This window comes from Larus michahellis, chromosome 5 (assembly GCF_964199755.1).
Source record: "Larus michahellis chromosome 5, bLarMic1.1, whole genome shotgun sequence".
Lineage (NCBI taxonomy): Eukaryota > Metazoa > Chordata > Aves > Charadriiformes > Laridae > Larus > Larus michahellis.
Genome location: NC_133900.1, coordinates 35,166,686 through 35,188,003, shown reverse-complemented (window position 1 = coordinate 35,188,003; position 21,318 = coordinate 35,166,686). Strand labels below are relative to the sequence as shown.

The 21,318-nt window shown below is 41.6% G+C and overlaps 1 protein-coding gene across 1 annotated transcript in view; it reads left to right on the top strand.

Moving 5' to 3' along the window:
• Window positions 1-21,318, top strand: part of GRID2 (glutamate ionotropic receptor delta type subunit 2) — a 765,483-nt gene that overhangs the window by 676,630 nt on the left and 67,535 nt on the right. The window contains exon 14 of the mRNA XM_074589573.1: window positions 13,133-13,299. Within this exon, the coding sequence (XP_074445674.1) occupies window positions 13,133-13,299 (167 nt within the window). The remainder of the gene's footprint in view (window positions 1-13,132; window positions 13,300-21,318) is intronic.

The window sequence follows — 21,318 nt, the reverse complement described above, 5'->3', positions numbered from 1 at the left end:
ACATCAGCCAAGCGTGTAACTCAAGACCACATAGAGTCTTTGCATCTGATCGAATTTACTACCCTTCTTGCTGTACCGCTCCACTCCCAAACTAAAGTCCTGCTTTTCAAAATTTTTAATCGCCCAATTCAGCCTCTCATCAACAGGCTTCTCCACCCATTTCTCCACCTTCCTAGAATATCCCATCAAAGGTTTGCCCTGTCTTTCTCTAACGCCCTTTCTCATATCTTCAGAGTTAATTGCTCCCTACATTCAACATGAGAAATCATTAGTTTAAATTTGGCATCCATTGAAAACAGCCAGTGGTAGACCACGGCTATGTTTGTGTTTGTGTCCACTAATTTGGAAGCTGATTTGACTGTTCCAGACCTCATGAACCGAGTAACGTGGAGGGAAAATCTCATGACAGCAAGAATTACTTTACGTAACACTATATAACATCCAGATCCATTGCCACCTGAACAAAGACAAATTACATCCAAATAACAGAGAAACTTGCAGAAGGTTTGTTTTAAACTTATTTCTAATAGTAGTCCTAGGTCTGGTGGAGTTTCTTCAGCCCCCAGAGAGTTTTACATAGTACGCTTTTTGACAGATATTGTGTCAAATTGTATTGTATCCTTTCGTGATTTGTATTGCGCACATTCGATACAGCTTTCAGTATGTTTTAGTTATTACTATTCTATAAAATTTGTAAGCTATGAGGTGTTTCTAACACCCCGTGACAAGTTTTATGTACATTATGTGACTGCAGTTTTGATTTAATCTTTATCATATTATATTCAATCTGTAGATTTTTTTTTTTATTATGCTCTTGCCATATTTTATGCCCTTACAGGTCTGTGTTTTATCTCTTAGTTCATTCAGCTTGCATATCACTAGGCCTAGGTTCAGCTCTGAGTGTGTGCTCTGTGTACGTACAAAGTAAGTCCATTGAACTGACTATTATTTATTCAGTAGCTGCCAAATGTAGGTGCCTGTACTGGGCCTTAGATTCCCATTGAACTTGCATTATTGGGCTCTAAATAATTTGAAATATGACAAAAAGAATAAACACAGCTAAAAAGAAGTCAAAAGAGACAAGAGGAAATATTATTGTGGTTTTATCTTCTTGAGCTACAATAAAATGGCTTGTGTTAGAACTAGTGCAGTGAGCAGGACTAGGGAAATGATTGTAGCTCTGTACTTGGCACTGGTGAGGCTACACCTCGCGTACTGTGTTCAGTTTTGGGCCCCTCACTACAGAAGGGATATTGAGGTGCTGGAGTGTGTTGAGAGGAGGCCAACGAAGCTGGTGAGGGGTCTGGAGAACAGGTCTTACGAGGAGTGGCTGAGGGAGCTGGGGTTGTTTAGCCTGCAGAAAAGGAGGCTGAGGGGAGACCTTATGGCTCTCTACAGCTACCTGAAAGGAGGGTGTAGAGAGGTGGGGGGCGGTCTCTTCTCCGAAGTAACAGGCAATAGGACAAGAGGAAATGACCTCATGTTGCGCCAGTGGAGGTTCAGATTGGATACTAGGAATTTCTTCATCAAAAGTGTTGTCAAGCATTGGAACAGGCTGTCCAGGGAAGTGGTTGAGTCACCATCCCTGGAGGTATTTAAAAGACATGTAGATGTAGTGCTGAGGGATGTGGTTTAGTGGTAAGTTGGCAGTGCTGGGTTAATGGTTGGACTTGGTGATCTTAAAGGTCTCTTCCAACCTAAACAATTCTATGATTCTATGAAATAAGCTCTTCACAGATGTGTCTTACATAAGACAAAGATGGATATACTTCCCTGGCATTGTATTTCATCTGCTTTCTTCTATGCATCTTGTGAATTAAACTTTTTCTAAAATGTAACATGAATGATATAGCAACAAAGACACCACATTGGACTTGATGTAGATGACCATCAGTAGGAATTATACCCTCCATTTGTGTCTTTGTGTCTCCTGTTGTCCCTTTGTGAAGGGATTATATTTTCAGAAGAGCCCAGGTGTGTGCAGTTCCATCACGTATGATGTTTTAATATAACTCAACAAAGAAAGGAGATCTACACAGAGAGCACTGCACAGCTCCATAACTCTTTGTGTGGGTTGTGCATACAGATGCAGCCACTCAGCTGCTTTTCCTGAAAACTTGGTCAGGCATATATTGCCAATTTGTGAGAAGCTGTGTAGCATTCTTTAATATCTCCCTAAACAAGTGAAGAAGAAAAACGTGTTCATTGTTTTCCATTTAAAAATCCATACTGAAGGAACAAGGAGCATGCCCCCATACAATAGACCTGGGCAAGTAAATTTTTGTCTTTTTTTGCTTTGGCAGACAGTTAAGGCCTTTTCTCCACCCTCACCACTGTGCTGGCAGCTAACGTGTTCCCAGGTGCAGTGAAGTACTGTGGTTTCTCTCCAGTTCTTCCAAAGCCAGAGAAAAACTGCAGTTCTTCACCACATTTAGTATCTAAGTGTCCGATGTACTATCCCTCTCATGGCATAGTTCTGTAAAAGAGAAATTATTTCAAGTTACATTGATATAATTAGCAATTAACCATCAGTTCAGATATTCATTCTTCTTACAGTCAAGGTCCAATTTTTTTTTTTCAGTAAAATAAATAAGACGGCACTGAATTATGTTTCCTAACAAAGTAGTGGCATTTTTCAAGCCATCCCCACACAGATGTTAGGTGACACTTGCCACGCATTGGATGAGGTGCTAGAATGTCAAGTTGATGATTTTATGATGCTATTGCTTGTGGTTTTCATTTACCTTTCCTGTTTTTTGGTGCTAACAAAGGAAATTATTTCATTCATTCATTCGAGTAAGATATTTACTGGTGTACATGATTAGCTAGGCACTTAGCTGTCCACACTGCCTGCACAAATACCTGATTTGCAAGTGCATTCTGTAACTAAGAAAATCTCAACTGACGTTCGTAATTCTAGGTGAAATGCTGCTTCGTTTTAAGAAGGTAAATCAGCTGATTGCATTCTGTTATCACCATTATAATTGAGAAATCCCTGTACCATCATTTTTTCCATTCCATAAATATTGTAATCCACTCTTCTCGTTATTCATCTTAAAGATGTCTTGGCATTTTTATTAGTGTGGTAGGACTAGCACAAGCACTTGAATTTAACCCAGTTGTATTCCGTTTTTAAAAATAGTGACCAGTGACACAAGATATACCCATTCAACTCAAATTAAGAAAATCAGTAAGTCCGGGTGACTAATTGTATTGTATATTTACCAAAGAACTGTTCTTCTTGTTTATGATATGATGAGATGTCACAGCATGTTTTGTCCAAGTTTGAATCTGAGAGGCTCAGGCAAAACATAAGGAGACATGAGTTTCCATGATTTCCCAGACTTATGGGAAATCTAGAGTGAAACAGGAAATACAGTTGCTTAGTAATGATTTTTTTTAAGATGCCTACAAATATATATCAAGTAAACTAGAGTGAGTTGTCATTGGGGATTTATCCACTGGAATATTACAGTAATTGAAACTGTGTAAGGAAGGAGGCATTTTTATAAAACATTTATCTTTAAAAGCTCTAAAACTGTCAACATGTCATTATAGGATATTTCTACATTGAACTATTAACTGTTGATCAAAATGTTTTTTCATTTTGAAGCATTAATCCATCGCAGGGAAAATAATTCAAGTTGGAGTCAACTTTTTTTGAATAAAATATTCTCCAGTTTGGATTTTTTTTATTAGTTTTGGACCCAAAATTTGCAATATTTTTTCCTTAATTCAAAATCTTGAAACTCCTTGTGCAGAAAGATAACTAGTTTCTGTCCGGCCCAATTTATCACCTTCATCAAGCAAAAGCTCCGTGTCTAACATTATGTCTCTGAGTTTATGCTGAGTGTATTGGCCAGGAATTTCTGTTGAATTCTGTTTCAGGAGAAAGAAGGGACTAGAAATTTTTCATGAAAAATACCAGTCCTGAATGAATCCTCCAGCATGATAAGGAATCAAGTGATTGTTTTACAACAGTTTATTATTATTTTTTTGGTTGGTGCTTGGCTGCTGTTCCCCAGTTCTGTCAACTGTAAACTCATTTCTGGCATCTGAGCTATTGTGTGGGCAGGACGGGATGAATTAGAAACAAATATAATGGGAGTCTGTGACTTGCACTTCATTCATTATTTACAGAGGTGTGCAAAATGAATGTTATAGCCTTGGATGAGTGGAAATGCCTGCACAGGTTGCAGCCAGAGACGAACTGATTTGTGTACACTTTAAGGCAAAGCCTTGTAAGTATTTCACTCTGTAAGGATGCGAAAGCCCAGCTATCGCTTGAAATTAGAGTTGCATAAACAGACAGAATCCTTAGCTGGGTGTGAAGAGTGCTCAGATGCATAAGTTACACTGGTTTGGGTGCTGCCTGAACTTGAAACTCCTGGACACCGTTTACATCTTTGTTTACCTTTGTACATAAAGAATCGAGGTGCCTGCTCGTTTTCCTGGACTAGCTCTGCCTGGCAGAGGCTTGGTTGTGCATTTTAAATGACTGTAACCATATTCTTTATATTAACTGTTTTATATGAGGGATGTGACTTCCTAGTTGGTGGCTGCGAAATGCTGAGCGTTTTGGATTGCAGGGGAAGTGCTGGCTGTATTTTCTACCATGGCACCCAGCTCCCCCCCCAGCAGCTTGCTGCAGGGTGGGCAGCAGCAGAGAGATAGCTTTTAGAACAACTATGGGGGCAATACATGACAACTTGTTAGGTTGTGTCATTTTCTCAGTTGTCCGCATGGTGGTACAAGCCAGGCAGTCTGAACTGAGGAAAAAACACCACTGCACTGGTCTTCCTCCTCTCACAGCTCCCAATATTTTCCATGGGTTCCAAACTGCAAAAGAAAGAAAAAACCTTCTTAGCTCAGATCTGGAATGTTTTCCTTTCCTGTGGGTTCAAACTACCTTCTCACAAGAATTAAAATGCAGGGTCTCCAAAGACCTGACAAGCCAGCGACAAGAGGCGGTGTGGTGGCATTAGGAACCCACATGTTAGAGTAATAATGGCTCTTAACAACGCGCTGACCTGGGGATACAGGAACATTTCTTTGTGCAGCATCCGCTGTATGGGCCACATGGTCAGAAGAGACTGACCCACCTGCAGGAGACCAGATTGGGCTTTAAATGCTTGCTTTAGCTGGAAATACCACAGGGTAGAAGTTTCTCTGTGGAGGTTTTCTGGAGTGCTTTACTGGAAAGCCTCTGTGGCGCCCGTCTTCAGCAGCCTGAACTTATAGCTTGAAAGAAATCCTTAGTTAGAGACACCCCGTGGTAGCCCTTATTGAACTCTCAGGAAAGGGGGATGCCAGGTATCGCTGAAAAGTAGAAACCTTAAGGGGCTGGGACAAATCTCAGTCTGCTTCTCTCCACAGCCACATGAACCGCTGCGCTAAAGGGGAAGATTCACTGCGAGAGAATAAGATTGAGGGTTTCATGCAGTTTTTCCAGAGGAAGAAAAAGCTTTCGAGACCACCAAGGTCTATAGGAAAGCAAACTGGTGTGGAAGCACTGAGCTTTACAGTCCAAAGCTGTTCCTTCCTGCCCCAGCCCAAGCTTGTCAGGTGCAGTGCAGGTTGCCAGAATTTAGTGCTTCTTCTCTCTGGCAGTACCAAAATGAGGGGAAACACTCTGAATCATGGGGCAATGTAATTTCAGAGGGCTGGTCAGCTTTTGTTTTGGAGCTTCAAGATACTGTGTGTATATTTGCAGTGCCAAGATGGCTTCATCCAAACCTGGGCAGGAGTTGCTCATCAAAAAGAGAAGATAAAATGATTCAAAAGAAGATAGTTAACTTCTTTTGTGTGAGTAGTGGGACATCCTGAATCCTATTACCACAATGAAAGCGGTAAAAGGTAAAAGTTCTTGTACAAGGAATATAAAAGCTGAAATTTAAGTCAGTTTCTTTACAATAAGTTTCTAAAATGAAACTGTATTGTTTCAAATGAGCTTTTACTGGAGGATTTTTCAGTAACATTGGTAGTTTTGCAAAGAATTTTCTTGTGGTGGAAGTTCTTTTTCAGATGATGAATGCTTTTGATGAGTAGGTTTTTTACTTTTGATGATTTTTCTATCCTTGCAGTTGGTATTCAATAAGTATTTCTTTGAATAAGGAATGCTGCCCGAGAATTGCTGTTAGATTGACTCTGCCTCTATTCTAAAGAATGGGGACAGGAACCCTTCAGTTAGTACCGTGCTGGATTGATTTAATTTAAAGAGGGATGCTGCTTCTCTAAATTCACCTGGGTTTATCTTCTTCATGATACTTCAATCCACAGAATTTTACTTTTTCACCCAAATTAACAGGATTGGTCTATGTATGTTTTTTCATTTAAATGTTCTTATATTGGGAATTAGTTGCCATAGAAATACAAATTTATCAGAAGGGGGGGAGTCACTTTAATGCCATTTGGTTTAAATTTGCCTCATTATTGAGACTGCCACTTGGCTACCACAGATCGAAGTTTTTGAGGAACCTGAAGTGCTTTCATATCATTTCTATATTTGACCTTCACCGGTGATACCCAGAAAATAGTCTCCATTAGTATCTGCAGCACTAAGTTGTCATAAAATAAATGAGAAGCTGACAGAAAAAAAATTGGTTCCTTACCTCAAAGGTCTGCTTTGCTGAAATTTCTTTTTTTTTCTGTTGTTTTTTTCTCCTTTTCCTCTTCCACTTGAAATTAATGTTTAGCTTTAATGAACTTGTGGTTCAGCTGCGCGTCAGCGACCAGCGTGATCTGCTGCCTTTTTAGCGCTTTGCTGTGACTACCTGGAGAAGCAGCTGGCTCCGTTCTCCCACTGCCCTCAGAAATTGCTCCTTTGTGTTGGCCTCTGCTCTGTTTTGCTCTGCTTGATATTTTCTTTCTTGTAACTTACAAGGTGTGTTTAATTACAATGGCAAAACGTGAATGCACTGAGCACTGGAAAAATTTTGACACAGAAATGCCCTCTCATTACAGCGCTCTCATACCTGAGTAATTCTTCTAATTCCAGATGAATTATTCAAGGCCTGCCCAGCATAACAAGTGAACGGATGATCATGAGGCTTTTCTCAAGAAGTTGGTGGCAGGTTGCATATGAGGAATTAATGCTTTTCCTGATGAAGTTTTATCTGGAGCAAATAGACATGCCATTGAAGCTGATATGAGAATGTAAAGAAAGATAAACTTCACGCTGAAGAGGAGATGAGGCTGGGATTTCTAACCTCTTCTTTCTTCCCCTGAGCTCCCCAGTGTTTCATTTCCTGCTGCTGTTCACTCCTGAGCGCTACCTCAATAATGCTTTTAGAAGTGATTCTGCACTTTTCTGTTTGAATAAGTACGAAGAATGAGTTTCAGTGTTTGTCAAATAGTGCCCCGTGAATTTAAATAGCTTTCTATAGACCCTGCAAAATGACATCCTAAAGGGTGGTGGCTGTTCTTCTTGTTATTGTTATTATTGTCATTATTATTATTAAATTAGCAGTTTGCCTTGATGACTGAGTAGATTTTTATGTATATAAGCAGAGAGCTGTTGGACAGGTTCATATTCTGCCTCCCCAGTTGTGTTACTGCATTTCATTCTTAAGTGATGGAGATCAGCCACACGTGCTGGCCTGCAAGGGAGTGTCAGGCAATAAGCTCCAAAATTGTACTTCGGAACCACAGAAAGTTTACTTTAGAGAGAACTCTAAATTAGTGGGTTTAGTTTTATTCAACAAAGCTGAAACGTGAGATTTTGTTTCACTGGGATCCAGAAAGAAGTTAGCCAGAATTGTGCCCTTTGTGAATAAAATCAAGACTTGAAACCTTTGTCCCTAGAGGGAAACAAATTAGCAAACAGGAATTTTTCTGAAGGCAGAAGATCTGACTTCTGCATCAGTCTGATAAACAGCAACTTCATTGCCCTCTTGCAAGAGGGTTATTGGAGATCCAGTCCCTTCTGCTGAAAAAAAAAGCCTCTGTTGTGAATGCCATCAAGCTGTTTGACAACAAGAAAAGCTAGCTTTAAACTTCCACCACAAATTTGATCTTTGCCTTTTTTTCCATTTTGGAGCACAATATCCACATTATGTATATTAGCTCTCACTCCTATATTTGCAGATTTTCGTTCATTTTTATTCCTTCTGCTCATGTAATAGCAGCCTTGGTGAGCCTGTTTTGTAGAATGGAGTATAGCCCTCTGCAGCTGCTGCATGCTTGCTAAATATGCAAAGATTATGTCAAAAAATTTTATTTCTATATTTATATATGCTAAAGTCTCGGGTCCGCTGTGATAAGCATGGGGCTAGCAGCATCGAATGGTGCTTTTTCCCCTGTGTAATCAGTGCAGTGGAATGGTCCATATTGGAGAACGTGACCCTCTAAGCACTGTATGGAGGAAGTGGCTGATCAGTGTCCTTGATTGTTTCTAGGTGAGAGCTGGAGCTGCCGCTGCTGCGCTGCGGAAGAGTCTGTTTCTGCTCATGGTTTTTTGGCTAAAATACAACTGACAACCTCGTAGGCAGGGAAGGGTGCACAGCAGTCGAAAGGGCAGGGTGGTGCCTGACTCGTAATGGAAATGAGTAGAAAAAGCCATCACCACTGTCACTGGGGTGTAGGAACACGACACTCGGAAAAATGTGCTTCATCAGCAGTATTTTAATAATTTTCAGATTTTCTTCCAGAAAATTAGTATCGTTTTAATCAGTTGAAACTTAAGATTTCCCTGGCCTTAAAAATTGTGCTGCTTTTATAACTGGTAACACATTTTATGCATGATGAAATATTTAAAAGAGGTCTGCAGGAAAAATAGCTACCAGTTCTGTTTAACCTGTACCCTATTGTGTATATTTTTTCTTTCATGAGGATTCTTTGTATTTCTTTTAAAGAGGAATTTAAAATACAGGGAAGCTATTGTCCAAGAACTCAAGTATGAAAAATCGCAGTAGCTGGTTGTTGTTTGCTTCTGAAATTTATAATTTTCTAGACCCAGAAATGTGTTTTTAGAATGCTGGAGTTGTACATAAATACATTATTCAGCCTACTCTGCATGAACGAGTTAGCTGTAAGAAGAAATACTATCCACATCCTTGTTGGTGTAAAATATGTGCATATGAAACAATGTAATGGCTTTAAATGCTTTCCTCGTATAACTCAACTGGGTTTCAGTGGAGTCATCAGAGATAAATTTTAACTGATATCTACAGGCAAGGCTTGGGCAAATAAAAATCTCGTAAATGTGCAGTGATAGAAAATAGAAATATAATAGCCTTATAGAAATAGTTTTACCATCTATGTGCTAATGGCCCCTATTCTGTGTAACAACTCTTTTTACTGTAACTCCTTTGGAATTGCTCACAAAACAGTGAAGTGAACTCAAGCATTTCTGTCTGGTACCATACCTCCCAGTTTCACTTAATGACCAGTGTAGCGCATGAGTTCAAAATACCCTGATGAACAACTAACAGATTCAATTTTGCCCGTAATTTCCCCCCCCCCCCCCCCCCCCATGGCAATACTCATCAGATACTCCAAAATTCTTTTTAGCCTCTGCCATCCTGACAGGCGGGATGTCATGGGGAAGGAGACTGAAGTGTCAGTTCAGTCTTGCCCCGGCAGACTGGAAAGCTGGGGTTGCTGCTGAATGATAATGCGCTGCCCTCCTACGAACGCCTCCCTGGCCATCCTGGGCTGCGCGGTCGTGTGTGAACAGCATTCAGATTTGCCACCCTCCTGAAACATTATTATCTCACCACAAAATGCCGATATAATGATGTGGAAATGTAGAATCAGGGATGCTGATCTTCTGCGAGTAGAGTTACATGTGTTACAACGAACCGTTTCTTTTTCCAAGGAAATTTTGCTTTCATTTACCCCCCGTAATTGACTAACTGTCAGGTCCTCAACTTTTTGTCACAATGCAGAGCTGGAATTTTTGCTGTTCATTTTGAGGCACAAAGTGGAAGTCTTCAGCATAGCTATTGGAAAGCTACAAGATACGTGCTTCTCTTAGTAGGAGGAAGAGAGAGAAGGAGATAGGTTTTGTTTGATGTTTTGTTCTGAAATTCCCTTCTCCTTTCACAGAGAGTATCATCCTCCCTTTTCATAATATAGCTACCTCTTATTTGTAGGTGCAAATCTGTAAAATATCAGCAGTGCTCCAGATAATGCTGTACTCTAGCAAAATTCTGTTCTTAGATCTTTAGGCTAAAACCAGTCTTGAGCTGTGCGAAAGATCCATAAGCAGACGGTTTAGACTATGAATCTCAGAAGAAGGGTATGCTAGAAAGGGAATAACTGATTCTCCCTTAGCAAGACAGGTGGTTTTCTCATATATAAAAATTAAGAATTGGAGACAATTCAAACCTAGTGTCACTGCTAATGGGAGGACTGAACCGATGGCCTTGCAAGAAAAGATTAAAGCAAGCTATATCCAGCTCAGCTAAGTAACAGAAAGGTTCATCAATAATTGAAAGGTGTCAGCCCCAAAGTGAGAGTATTTAGAACTGCAAAAGGAAAAATAACTAGGAATGACATAAGAAAGTTATTTTAAAAAAAAAAAAAAAAGTAGTAAAAATAAATATGTTGAATAGCAGTGAAAACTGTCAGGCTGGGGAGTAGTTCCATAAAGAGAGTGATTGCAAGCATGACAATTGCAACTTAGGTTCACTCCAGGGATTTGAATTCCCTAGATTTGGAAATGGATAGGACAAAAATGCTAAAAAGGGTGTATTTTATTGCATGGAACAATCATGTGTTGAATGTAGATGGCTGGGATGATCCCTTCTGGCTCTCCAATCTCTTTCCTGCCCTGTGCGCTTTAACTGAGGCTCACTGTGATCTTATCTATGAAAAGTAATATCTTGGTGGGAACCTGAACTGTGATATTATCAGGTCTGCTCTAAGGATCTTATATATACCACTTCATCACAGATATTATTGACAGTAAGTGCTTTTACCACTTTTATATATTCTCACTGTGAGTTGTTCTACAGCAAGGCAGCCAAATCAAGAGAATTTTTCCTGACCAGCTGAGCAGCTGTGATAAGTCTCTTTACAAGCACTTAGGTGAATTCAATGCACTAGGATGTTAAAAGGGTGGGTTAGGACAAAAGCGGGTGTCAAAACACAACCCTCTTACTCTTGCCATCACCTCAAAGGTTATCTCCCCGCATGTAAAATTACTCGTCTTTTCGAACCCCACTTTTCCTTAATTCCTTTGTTTGGAAAGTCCATCTGATCCTTTTCAAGATTCATTTCCCCCCTTCTGATCTTCTGCTTTTGTCTCCTATTTCCCTTCCTTGCTGCCTGCACATCATGATTCTTTTTCAGGCTGAGTCATTAACCTTTTAAATGCTCCTAGGAAGGGCTTTTTTCTCAGTCATTCTATCTATTTCTTAGCCAAGTGGTGCCTGTAGGAAGATCAGAATAAGTGTCCTGGTACAAACCCAAGCTCAGAAGAGCTGTGTGAACTGCAGTGCCTGTAAGACAAGCATACAAGTTGTATTGTTTGTTAGCAGTGAGTTCACTTCTAGCCCTTATTCCTTGGCCATTGAGATAGACCTAAACCTCCACTGGAAGGTAAAAAAACAAAAAACATTATTGACCATTTTCAGAACCTGAAGTTTAAAACTGATCCAGTCCTGCACTTGTGTGTGTGTGAATTTTGAAAATAGATTTTTTTTTTTTTTTTCTCCTGCCAGTCATTCTGAGGCCACAGACAATATGGCTCCCTTTCCACTCCAAAATCTGCACAAAACCTCCCTGTGCTGCACCTACAAATGGAAATAGGAAGTATTCCCTTTCCAGGCCTGCAGTGTCTAATTCAGATTGATTATGCATGAAAAGGAATGTGTCCCAAATGCAAATGTTCCTTGTGCGCTACATCTTGTGAGCAAGCAGCCGGTGTGGCTTGCTTCAGTAGCTTTTATATGTAAACAGTCTTTAAAAACATAATCTACATTGTCAAAGCCTAATCTAAATGATGTACTGACATTGCTAGTTTTGATATGCTGACTTGGTTTTGAATTCTCTCTGGATTGCCTGGCCCCAGATGGCCTTTTTGTGTTTTGTTTACTTTTCACTTAGCTGTCACATATTTATTCCCATTAGATGGACGAAGTCAATGGGTTCAGCCTAGTTTTACAGCTTAGTTGGCTAATATGGCATAGGAAAAGCACTGAGTGAAGCCAAGCACGGGGTCAGGAAAAAAGCAATGTGATTCTTCAAGTCTGACATAGAGACCAACAAAACAGAAAACTGGTAAAAGATCTGGTAGAGCAGCTAGAGATTTATTTTTTACGTTTTTTTTTCAGAAAAATATTATTTGACTGGAAAGTGGAAATTCACTGAAATAAGGAGGATTTGCTTGACTGAATTTCTGTTTTTAAAAGCTTGCTTCTGAATAAACGCTGAAATTTTGTATACTTCCCATGTATTTAAATGAAAAGAAAAAATTGCATTTGTTTCAAATGTTACTTCAAAATGTTACTTTAAAAGCTTTTCAAGATAATGAGTTGTTTTGGATTTATCTTAGTCAAACAGTTAAAATGGCTTACACGATCTCGCTGCACAAAAGTCTTTGAAGGTACATGAAAATGCTTCATGCTGAGAAAAGTAATCCCAAAAAATCTAGTTGGCGTGATCTTGCCCACAATCATGCACGGAAGACCAATGGGTGTTCGTGATGTCTACGGCAACCTGAAGCATGACTAAAACGTGGACCATCTTGAACATTGGTCTTCCATCTGGATAGCCATGCCTACCCTCCCGCGCTTCTCCCAGTGTGACTACGTTCCCTCTAAAGGGTTGTTTTTACGGCTCAAAGAAAAAAATTAGTGGGGGATTTGGGGTGGAATTTAGCATTGATGGAGGGAGCCCGATGTTTCCTTTGTCCCGTGAAGAGGAACAGGTTTCCTGCCTGCACGGCACTGTTTCACTGATGGCATGTTGTTCTCAGACCACGTTTCTTCCGTTTCTGCTGAGGTGCTCAGCCAAAGCACAGTGCGGCATCAGTCACAGCGTGCTTTTTTTGCCGAGAGCTGTTGGGCACCCAAACTTTGCTTTCTTTAAAGAACAGGCTGTGCTGAAACTGCCATGTGTTCAGGTGCACTGACCTCCCTTTAGACTTGACAGTCCTTAGTCTGAGCACTTGCCATGTTTACCGCAGGTGAAACACGGGAACTACGCCTTTGTATGGGACGCAGCGGTACTGGAGTACGTGGCCATCAACGACGCAGACTGCTCGTTTTACACGATCGGGAACACTGTTGCGGACAGAGGATACGGGATCGCACTGCAGCACGGCAGCCCCTACCGAGACGTCTTCTCACAAAGGTAAGGGTTTGGAGAAGGAGAAGCAGGTCCTAAGGGAAGGTGTCTCTCAGCTCTGGACCCCTCTTTTCATTTAATTTTCTGTGAAGGGAAAACGTCTTGTGCTTGCAATCCACTTCATTTCTTACATAGGCGTTCATTTCCTCGGAGACATGGGATTATTCACTTTTCTAGAAACTGCATTAAATATACTTCGTGTTGCTCTTATTTGAATTGTTCTTGTTTCTTCTGGAAAACATTAATGAGCTAGGCTGAACATCATTAGCAGGAAAATGAGGAAAGGATTGATTCATTTTTATAGATGGACAGCGTAACGCAACCCTTCCTGTTACAGGAGCCTTTTCTTAAAGAGAAAAAGGTCAACTTGGACACTAATGGGAAAAATGAAGGGGACAAACAAGAACATTTGATGTTTCAGCGAAGAGACCCCTATCAGTACCCAAAAGCTTAGATGCTTATCCCAATACTAATCAATCTCTTGGGCTACAAAAGTGAGATCTTTAGAGATGCCTCTGGCACTGTTTTTCTACTAAGATCAAAAATACTAAATTAATTGTATGTATCGTGCCTTTGCAGTATTTGTGCCTCACTCTAGTATTCATTCCTAAATCAGGATGTGTGTGAAATGTGAAAAATAACCAAACATTAAAAAGTATTGTATCTGCTGTCCAGCTTTTAGAAGATGTGGGCTAATCTCATGATCCTTTTCCATTCTGAACCTATTCTCTCAACCCAGATTCTAATGGTTTGTGTTAGATGCATGTAACAAAATTTTACAGTTGCTGTGATGGGATTTCTTTTGTGTGGTTGCTATAATGAACGTGAACAATTACATCATACAAATAAGCTTCGTTCAGGCTAGCGCCTTTGTCTTCAGTCCGTAGAATGAGGTAGGGGTAAAAAGTACCAATAAGTAACAATATGCAGATTCAGAGGAATCACTATCTGCTCAAATATACTGCACGCACAGAGAAGGCTTGAATTCTTTGAAATGTCTCCTATGTTGGGAGCAATTTGGCTGAATTTTGTGCTAATACAGCAGTCGCATAACACAGAAGTTCGCAGGATCAATGAAAAATTTAATTTCAAGGAAGTATATATTTGGTTTATGCATTACAATTAGCATTATAGACAACTATTCACTGAATGCTTTAATACTTTAATATTCCAGCCATGACCAGGCTGGCTCTGCTAAAAATCTCTGCCTCTGTAGTGTTCGGGGTCTCCATGCAAAACAAAGGAGCGAAACTTCTTGCTGTCATCTTTCTAAGAAACACTTCCAGCTGTTAGAGATCTCAGGTGCCAGACAAGGTGCTAGGTCATCCCCTTCAGAGCATTACCCAGGCAGGCTTAAGTACAAAAACTTGAAGACATAGGGGAGTTTCGTAGTCTGTGTCTTTATTACTTAATGCAGTGAACCTGCCAAGTGGCATGGCATGGCTCATGCCCGCACAGCCGAGCATCCTTCATCCCTGCCGCCACCGCCCTCCAAGTCAAGGTGGATGTATCCAAACTGCCCCTTAGGGACTGTTTCTGACATCATTTATATACTTGTAGTTCTCAGTACACGGGGGAAATGGTCACGGCTGGTTCTGGTAAGTGATTATCTTCTTCGTCACAGTATTCAGTACCTGGCGAGGCTAGGTTACATCTTTTGATACACTGCCTTTAGCAACTTCTGGATCATTGGTCTGTGCAGGCCTGACATTTCCAAGTACAATCTTATTTCGGAACAAAATTTCAGCATTTCAGTGTATTATCATATCTTGAAGGTGCAGGAAAGCAGAAAGAAGCATAAAAATTTGCACATATATAGCTCTTCTTATCTGAAGATCTTCGAAGCAATATTTAAATATTTGCATCTCTCAGTGGAAAGTAAATGCCGTTTACATTTAATGCTTAGGGAATCTATAGCATAAGGAGACTTAAATGAATTCCCAAGGTCAGATGTTTTTCCCTGGTGGAGTCAGGGATCATAGGCGCTCAGATTTCCTCATTTTCCATTTCCTGCTATAGTTAACAGAGTTCAGGTGCGTGAAGAAAGGGATTATTTGTGAGACACTGGGCCACAGGAGGGTCTGGATGGATACGCAAAACCTAGCCCTGATGGGAAAGTAACTCGTTACAGTATCAAGAGTAATGGTTGAACAGAGAAATTGGAATTGCTGGGAGTGGTGCTCCCTACTGGAGAATTTAGAGGGCCTGAGATATATAATCTGAAAATGTGTGTGCTGCCCCTTAGATTTTTATTTCTGCATTATGAAAGCATATTATATTGCACTTCTGATTATGTCTGTAAATATAAATTTACAGTTTGAAGCTATGAAATACCATATAAGAAACAAACACATGAAAGAGAAAGCATGCTTACAAGGTAGCTTACAAGGTTTTGTTCTAAAGCCCTTCAGTACTGTTCCTTATGATTACTTCCATGTGGTTTTCACAAATCATCCTTACTTTTCTTCCTAATGAAAAGGCTGAGCAACCTTCAGCTGCTGTAGCCTGCATGTTAAATAGAGAGGGAAATAGATTTCACTGGATAGGATTAGCAAATGTTCACATGAATATTTCACATTCTTTAATGCAGGGGGGAACTGGTTTGAAATATATTGGCATTTCGTGATCTTTCCCCAAATAAATATATTTATGTGAAAATACAGGGCTTCTCTTTTATGAAATTTCATATAAACCCATAAACTGCTCAGTGTTAAATCCCTAGGGTGCAGCTGTAAAAGGTCTGGCAAACTTACAGGAGATTTTGGTCTCAGTGCAGGAAGCACAGGCATGAGTTTAAGGCTTTTCATTGCCTTTTCTGAACATTCAGGCAATTTCCAGAGAAACAGGAAAAGTGGCAGAGGGGTGTAAACACCCACACCTCTCTCCAATGCTACAGGGCATGAATTGCAGTCAAGATAGCACTGTGGTAAAGTTTAGGCATTTGGGATTTCCGAAACCACTCCGGGATGTCTGTTGTGTTGTTCTCCAGGGGATTAACACATGCAGAACACTGTGGCCTTTGGGGACTGCAAGGATATTCACCTGCTGTGAAGTATTCCAGTCTCTACTGGAGTTTACCCATCAGGCTACTTAAGAAAGTCATTAAACCTGTGATCAGTTTGAAATGCTGAGGTGCCCGCAAAACACAGCTGGGGCCTTGCAAAAATTAAGTGCTCTGATGTCATTTTCTACCGTAAGTGATCATGGTGGCGTGCCCCTTTATACCGCAGGTAGTTTGTGAGGTGCTAAAAAGCAGCCTGAAACATCCGAGAACATTGTGAGAACCAAAGCCGCGGTGGTGGTCCTAGTGGCCGTGTACCTGCGTTTGGGATGTGGGACCGCAGCTGATGACCACCGGGTTATCTGATACCCACCGCACCGAAGAGGCGGAGGAGCCGCAGTGCCCCACGCACAGCACGGGGCCGGTACCAACAGCCGCGCTGCTCCCAGTCTCAAACTGCTGCTACCAGTTAGTGCCCCTGTGTTTGCACGGGATGCGGTCCCACCAGTGCGGAATGAGCCTCCAGTTACAAAGGAACCAGAAAGTGAAGGTGGCTGCGGCTACAGCTATGGCTAAATTAGGACAAAAAGTTCAATATATACTTGATTTTAAGTTGATGCAATTAAGCAAGTATCATATGGGGATGGACCGCCATTGAGGTACGCTTGCTTGCATGGGTTCATATTGTGTTCATAATTTTACAAGTGTAAGATGAGTATCTCACCCTTTAGAGAGAAGAGTGAATGCTTCCGCATATTTGATCTGATGCAATTTAGAATCAGAATTATTCTTACAAATGCAAGTTTGGGTATAGTGAAATATTAGTGGAGCGTGTGGCAAAATGCAAATCACTTAGAAACTCCATGCACATCTGCTGGGCTTTTAAAAACTTAATTCCAGCCACACCACAGAAGATGAAACCCTGTGCAGGATAATTCTTTCCAGACTCAAGGAAATCTAACATTCTGGGGATGGACAAAATGTTTTTTATATGAAAAGTTGGACAAAATTTTTTTTATGGGAAAATTTATACCGTTTAAAGTGCAATATCAATATGCCTTCAAAAAAGCATTTTGTGCAGGTACAGTTCAGTGGAGGAGAAGGGTAACCAACTGAAAGCTCTGCAAAGAAACTGCTCTTTGAGACCTTCCTTTTCTGCACGCAGAAAATCTCTTCTAGGCCAAAACAAGGGCATGAGCAGCAGTGAGTGGTCTGACTGCAGAATGAGATTGGCTTTTTGCTGTATTGGGATTACAAAGTGGCCAGCTGGGGTCCCACACAGCGACGTGACTGCTCTGTGCCTAACGCTGTCTCTGAAAACAGGTGCTTCAAGTCCATCCTGAAAATAGGTGTGTGGCTGTAGCACGAATAATGTAGAAAATAATCTGGGTGACATTTGAATGCTGGACCTGTCGCAGCGTCCTGATGACTTCATTCACGTGTGGCAGATCTTAACAAACACGTCTGGCCATGCCATTAGGCAGGCAGTTGGAGTGCTCAGGTAGGTGGCTGACCCCTTTTCTATGCCGCTGAGACTTAACCTTCTGAGCACCAGCAGCCTCCAGGCAGCGTGTCAGTTTTCTCTCTCTCTCTCTCTTTCTCTGTATTTTTCTTTCAAGGTAATGACAACGACTTTAGTAATGGGAACTGCCAAATTTCCTAGGAGAGTTGGAAGAGAATGTGTCATTTGCTTCATGAGGAACTGTATGCTGACACTAAATTTGACACCTGTTAAGGAATCTTTTCATCCCTAAACTTTAAAACTTCCATTGCACCCCTGGGAGGTATAAATATAATTGCAAACTCTTTTTAGAGTATTTCAGAGGATGTCTGTGCTTCCTAAAGTGCAGCAGCAGCAATGGCTCAGGCACTGCGCTGGTGGCTGGTTTCTGGTGGGGGTCGAGGAGAGGATGACAGCAAATCACTTGCATCCTGGTCCCCCCTTCCTCCGCTGGCTGACTTTCTTCTTCTGCACTACAGTCCTAGAATCACAGAATGGTTCAGGTTGGAAGGACCTTAAAGATCATCTAGTTCCAAACCACCTGCCACGGACAGAGACATCTTCCACTAGACCAGGTTGCTCAAAGCCCCATCCAGTCTGGCCTTGAACACTTCCAGGGATGGGGCATTCACAACTTTCCTGGGCAACCTGTTCCAGTGCCTCACCACCCTCACAGTAAAGAATTTCTTCCTAATATCTAATCTCAATATCCTCTCTTTCAGTTTAAAACCATTACCCCTCGTCCTATCATTACACTCCCCTGGATGCACAGCGTGTTAGAGGCAGAGGCAACATTCATTTCATACTCATCAGAGGCCAGCGGCTGGCTTTTCACTTAAGCAACTAAAAGCTGTCAACACCCAGTACTGCTAAAAAATCAAGCCACAGAGGTCATGGAGCAGATCATCTTGAGTGCCATTACAAGTCATATAATGGACAAAGCAGGGGATCAGGCCTAGTCAGCATGGGTTTATGAAAGACAGGTCCTGCCTGACGAACCTGATCTCCTTCTATGACAAGATGACCCGATTACTGGATAAGGGAAAGGCTGTGGACATTTACCTAGGCTTTCGAAAAGCATTTGACACTGTCCCCCATAGAATTCTCATGGAAAAACTGGCGGCTCATGGCCTGGATGAGCGTACGATCTGCTGGATCAAGCACTGGCTGGATGGGCGGTCCCAAAGAGTGGTGGTCAATGGAGTTAAATCCAGCTGGCGGCCAGTCACAAGTGGTGTCCCTCAGGGCTCGGTGTTGGGACCATTTCTGTTTAACATCTTTATTGATGACCTTGATAAGGACATAGAGTGTATCATCAGCAAGTTTGCAGATGACACGAAGCTAAGTGGGAGTGTCGATCTACATGAGGATAGGGAGGCTCTACAGAGAGACTTGGATAGGTTGGACCGATGGGCCAATGCTAACGGTATGAGCTTCAACAAGGCCAAGTGCCAGGTCCTGCACTTGGGCCACAACAACCCCATGCATCACTACAGGCTTGGGGAAGTGTGGCTGGAGAGCTGCCTGGCAGAAAAGGACCTGGGGGTTCTAATTGACAAGCGGCTGAACATGAGCCAGCAGTGTGCCCAGGTGGCCAAGAGGGCCAATGCTATCCTGGCTTGTATTAGAAATAGTGTGACTAGCAGAAGGAGGGAGGTGATTGTCCCCCTGTACTCAGCACTGGTGAGGCCACAAGGTGATTGTCCCCCCGTACTCAGCACTGGTGAGGCCACACCTTGAGTATTGTGCCCAGTTCTGGGCACCTCAATACGAGAGAGATATCGAGGTGCTGGAGCGAGTGCAGAGGAGGGCAACGAAGCTGGTGAAGGGCCTGCAGAATAAATCTTATGAGGAGCGATTGAAGGAGCTGGGACTGTTTAGTTTGAGGAAGAGGAGGCTGAGGGGAGACCTCATCACTCTCTACAACTACGTGAAAGGACATTGTAGAGAGGTTGGTGCTGGTCTCTTCTCACAGGTAATTAGCGATAGAACAAGAGGGAGTGGGTTCGAGCTGCAGCAGGGTAGGTTTAGGCTGGACATTAGGAAAAAATTCTTCACAGAAAGAGTGGTCAGACACTGGAATAGGCTGCCCAGGGAGGTGGTGGAGTCACCATCCCTGGATGTGTTTAAGACTCGTTCAGATGTGGTGTTAAGGGATATGGTGTAAGGGAGAACTTTGTAGAGTGGGGTTGATGGTTGGACTCGATGATCCCAAGGGTCTTTTCCAACCTAAATGATTCTATGATTCTATGTTTTGCATTCCTCATATCCCAAGAGCATCCATGTGCGTTCTGCCCCAAAGACTTCACTTTTATTTAAAAGGAAACAGTGATAAATAAAAAGAGAAAAAGACAAGATTGGCCTCAGAGCCCACACCGTGGGCCTCTTGCTTGTTGCTCACCAGCTGTATTTCCCCGGACAGCACTCACCCCAGCTGAGCAGAAGCTTACAGGCACTTAATGGTGCCTGTGTGCCAAACAAAGAAGCAGCAGTCACGTACCTCCTGGTGGTCACCTGTGAGAGGTGGGCCACGTGATGGCATATCGAATGGAAGGTGCAACTACCATATACCTTCCACAGAAACCTCAGATTGTATTTGTCATAAATCACAAAGAGTCACAAAGAAGTTTTGTTGCAGCTAGAAAAGCCAGTCACTTCTTTCTGTCCTGGGGGAAAAAAGGAATGGAGACTTGTAATGATTTCCCCATGGCAAGCCTAAAGACACCTCACTAGCAGCAAGTGATGCGCTTTCAGATGTCCAGAACTTTGGAGGCAAGGAGGAGAGCCATCATGTAGCGTTTCAGATTCCCCCTTAGTAAATCATTAGGGTTATGCTTTAAATAAATGATATGGATTTTCTCTTGTCCTCTTTTTATCACATCAGCAAAATCCTGAGTTTTAGAAAGTTCCTGCCCTGCATCATAAATACGTGTTCTTCCTGTCTCTTCGCTATTAATTCTCTCTCCTTAGATTTTCATTCTGTGTCTTGGAGGTCACTGATGTCCAAAGACTCCAGCGCAACGAAAATTACTTCCTTCCTAACGACTTCGGTTTCTTTTTCTGAGTCCTTGGGACTATGTACCCTTTTTTTCTTTTTTTAATGAAAACCCTTGAGTGTCCCTAAGTCTCTGATTTGTATTTTACCACCTATGGGGAAAATAAGAGTTTTGGATTACATCCTAAACCTTCAGAGGACTGACCAAAGTGATCTAATTGGATTTTTCATGATTAAATACAGTGATCACCTGAAGAATGGTGGATGCCTTAATAAGAGCTCAACTTTGGTTTGCCTCTGTTATTTGCTTAGAACTGAAATACTGTTCTGAGCTGTTTGTATAAAATTCCGCATAATACAGCAGAGAAATTAGTTAAATCCCCCTCCAAAGAACCTTTTTTTATTATTCCAGAAAATTAGAACACTTTGTAAATTGGGAAAACTATTGGACTTGAAGCAAACTCCTGAATTTAAATAGGAAACTTTAATTCTTAGAGCTTGCCCTTAGATCGTGTCACAAGTTCATAT